Raw genomic sequence first — 4,147 nt, forward strand, 5'->3', positions numbered from 1 at the left:
TTTTGTCTGGCAAGGGTCTAACTCAGATACAGCCACTTGGAGGCTCCAGACTCTGAAACAGGTTCTGTTCGGCTGCAGGTCTGATGGCTGCAGAGGCTTGGAAGATGCTGTCAGGGGAGAGAGGTCCTGTGAGCTGTGCAGTGGGGTGATCTCAGCTGTAGTGCTGTGACCATGTGGTTGTTGTGCCTGTCAGCCTCTCCATTGCCTTCTGCAGGGCTGTGCGTGCAGAACCTGTACTGCCCTGTGATGAATTCATGTGAAAGTCGTGTTGAGTAAGTTACCTTTTCTTCTTGCCTTTTCTGACCTCAGTGCCACTGTGGTCTGGGGCAGTGGTGGGGGATAATTCATTATTGTGGAAAGAAGAGGCAACCAGCCTGCCAGGATAAAACCTGGGTGAGAAACAACTCGCTCAATAATGTGAATCCTTGGGACTTAGAGGACCGTTGTTCTGCCTGGCAGTGATTTGAGAGCAGGACAGGTGGAAAAGCAGCAGCTGAAGCAGCCTTGGTGAGCCTGAAGATGCCTTAGCTGGACTGCAGCAGAGATTCCCTGGTGCTGATGGTCACTGACAGGGTGCCTTGTGGACATCCCACAGTGCTATTCACTGTCTGCCTCTGTCTGGAGAAAGGAATGACCTGAGACCAATGATTATCTAAAACTCATGCTGTTCAAGTCCTGAACAGCTTGACCTCACTTTGGCGTTAGCTCTCCAGAGATCTGTTTCCACCTAAATTCATTTGTGTAATGGAGCCCTTTATGTGCTTTTTGGGTGTGGGGGCTGCTGTTCATGGGACAGAAGTGGCCAGGAGCTGGGAGACAGGATGACAAGGTCAGGCGTTCAACATGCTAGCCCTCCTGAACTATCACTGATTCTCAGGCCACAATCTGAGAGCCTTTAGGAAAGGTTAGTAGGAAATGAAACTTGTTTCTTTTACAAGAAGCATCTTGGTGCTTACCAGAGACACTTTGTATGGAGAAAGCCTTGTCTTGGAAGGTTTGTTAGCCATGTCTCATTTGTTTGGGGAATTTTCTTGAGAGATGAATCAGTGTCTCAGTGGTTGCTGATGGGTAGACACTGGCAAACTGGGGTTTATGTGCAGATACACAGGAAAGGAAATAGAGTTAAGTTCAGCTAACTGTTGCACAATGGCATCTTGACACCGTTACAAGTGAGTCAACAGACCACCAGAATGATGCAATACAGATGTGTGCATAAAATGTCCTCTGAAGGACAACCAGAAAGGAAAAGATGCACTGTTGAAGTGATCAGTGCTCAGTGAGGCTTTGTCTTGGGTGTCATGAGCTTTGTTATGAAATGAATGAATAAATTAAATTTGAAACATAACTGGAATTCTGCCCCTCTCTCCTCTTGTGGATAAACAATGAAAGGATGAATAAGTGTTCCCCAAACAGGTACAGAAAGAGGAATGACCAAAAAGGGAGAGGAACTGGGGGGCCAGAACTGGAGGGAAATGAGATTTTGCTGTCACTGCTGCTCAGAAGGTGGGTTATAAACAGCAGTAAGGACTGTATTTAAAAGATATGGGTCATTTCTGGAAAGTACTTCAAGAAAGCTCAGTAGCTTTTCAGAGTTCTTCATTATGCAGTCTGCTTCAGCTGCACTAGTCCTTGTGTCTGATGCTGCTGTGACTGTTCCACTCAACCCTAAACTCCTGCTTCTCTGAATCTCTCTTGTTAAATTTGAATCTCACTGAAAGCCTTTTCTGACCAGCAAAACCTTATACTTGCTCATGGACAGACCTTTTAGAAGAGAACTTGAAAAAATTCTGTGGTTCCATGAACTGTCTTTCAGGCTGCAGAGCTGAGGTATTGCAATGCTCTTCTCCTGGCATTGTTGTGTCTTGGATGGACACTGTACACTGGAGACCCTCCCTGTTCTGGGGCAACCTTGAGTGCTGCAGAGGAGATGGAAATACAGCTGGGCACCAGGGGAAATCTGGACTGTGTGGTTGACATGCCTTTGAGAAAAGCCGTGCTGGTGATGATGGAGGAAGGCAGCAGTGCTTTAACTCCAGGCTCTAGCTGTGCCAGGAGTGATGGGAAGGGGAAGGCTGACAGCAGTGTTCTTGTGGAAGGAGCAGGTGCCATTGTGGAAGTTATCAGATGCCAAGAGAGAGAAGATACTGAGTGGATCAGTGCCTTTTGCCTTTTTCAGTCTTGAAGTTCACTCTCTTAGTGGTCTACTTCACAGCCCACTCTGCCTCTGACTCCTCTCACTGTTCATCTCCTCTCTCAGTAGGTTTCTCTTTCTCTCCCTTTTAAATGTGTCCTTTCAAGCAGCTCTAGTACTGATGAACTTAAGCTGCTAGATCCCAGCTCCTTCCCTTTAATTTCTGCCATACCCTGATCTCTGTTCTCAGTATTGTCCTATCCCATATTTAATATTGCTCTAACCCCATCCCAAGTGTGACAGTCAGGGCTTGGAAAGTTGATTGCTTCCCTCAGTTCTTCCTGCTCACATTCAGGGAAAGCAGAAGTGAAGTAGACTGTGGCAGCTGTTGGCAAACACTTTCATTTGGGCCCTTCTTCTTTCCTCTAATTCATTTGAGGAATTATTCTGTGGCCTCTCATTCTTCCTCTCTACAATACACTGCATGCCTTAAGCAGAGGTTCACCCTACTAGTTATTGATCTGACAGGTATCCATACTTGAATTTTTCTCCATTTCTTTACTGTCTTGTGTCCTCTGGCTAACTAGAGATCCCTCACAACTTTACTAGTATGCTGATGGCACTGCATTGCTTCATGGTCACTAAGTTAAGACCCATGTGTCTAGGATACAGCTAGAGTCACACTAGGCAGGGCTTTTCTCCTCTGATGCCACCCTGGGAGTTACCTGGGAACATCAAAAAGGCCTTCAGAGGATGCTGATCAAACCTGGTGGAGACAGAGAAGGACTTAATCTCTTGCAGTCTATTCTTTTGCTGGCTTATGGTGCCAACTTATTTGTAGTGACATATTCAATAGCTCTAGTAATCATGTATCTTTCAAATATTTAATGAGCTGCATAATGCACCTGAGACCTTATTTTTTCACTAATTAGAAAGACCTCAGTCTCAGCCATGTTGGAGACAGGTGTATGGGAATGAATGGAAAAGACCAGAAGATCCTTTGTTCGTCTAAACTCTTCTGAGTCTTTCTGAGCACCCAGCCAGAGCAGCAGACTCAGGAATCCCCATCATGGCACTGCCTGGTGTGCGTGGGCATGCCTTACGTGTGTCTCTGCATTTCTTCTGCAGATGAAGGTGAGGTTTTGGCAGCAACACCCCAGAAGTGGAAAGGGAATGTCTCTCAGCTACGTATTCTCAACCCATATGTCACCTATGAAGTGACATGCAAACTGCTGCAGCTGAAGATGTCAAGTTGGGTATGATACCATGCTGGAGAGCTGACAGATGAGCCTCAGTGTTCTCTTTCCTTACACCTTACTGCTTCAGTGCCATGCAAGGGAAAAGAAAACCTTTTCATTAGATTAGCTAGTCCCTTTCCCCAGTAAATGCAGCCTGGTGCTTCATGTTTGGAGTCCTTCTCCTACCCAGAAAAGGAAGATGACTTTTCCTCACCTGTCACAGCACTGCAGTGCTACTCTTATTCCAGTGTGCCCCATCACCCCTTGCTATTTTGCATTTAAATCACTTTTTAGAGTTATATTTCTGTCCATAGTTCTAGACCTCAGAAAACCTGGTTCTCTAGTGATGAGCAGCTGTGTTGTATAAGATCTTTCATCCATGTTCCTGTGCTTTTCCTGACTGAAGACCATTACTGATAATTAGCTAGTATAAAATGGGAATTTTGGATGGTATTCCTTGAAACCCTCCATTCTCCCAGGTCTCTGGCCTGAGGCTGGTTGTTATGCCCACTGCTTCTGGAGCATAGCTTTCCCCTTCACTGTATGATGGAGGATTATTTCATTAATGAATCTAATGATACTTTGTCTTTGGTCCTGACAATCTTTGTGATGGTACTGTGCAATTTTTAATTAACTTTAAGCCTGCCAGGCACTACTAGGATGTTTATAATCTGCAACAAATGCAGGAGAAGCTTGAAGGCCTGAGTGTGGTAAAATAACCTTGTCCAAGGTCACTCACTGACTCTTGGCTGCAGTTGAGATTAGATGGTCCATCCCT

At 45.5% G+C, this 4,147-nt stretch overlaps 1 protein-coding gene across 1 annotated transcript in view; it reads left to right on the plus strand.

Moving 5' to 3' along the window:
- Positions 1-214: 214 nt before the first annotated feature.
- The window catches only part of LOC114818442 (uncharacterized), a gene marked incomplete at its 5' end in the record, with an annotated part of 5,204 nt that continues 1,271 nt past the window's right edge, over positions 215-4,147 (plus strand). The window contains 4 exon segments of the mRNA XM_029084290.1: positions 215-272; positions 905-1,007; positions 1,719-1,875; positions 3,260-3,387. Of these exon segments, the coding sequence (XP_028940123.1) occupies positions 215-272; positions 905-1,007; positions 1,719-1,875; positions 3,260-3,387 (446 nt within the window).

This window comes from Antrostomus carolinensis, unplaced genomic scaffold (genome assembly GCF_000700745.2).
Source record: "Antrostomus carolinensis isolate BGI_N321 unplaced genomic scaffold, ASM70074v2 scaffold683, whole genome shotgun sequence".
Classification (NCBI taxonomy): domain Eukaryota; kingdom Metazoa; phylum Chordata; class Aves; order Caprimulgiformes; family Caprimulgidae; genus Antrostomus; species Antrostomus carolinensis.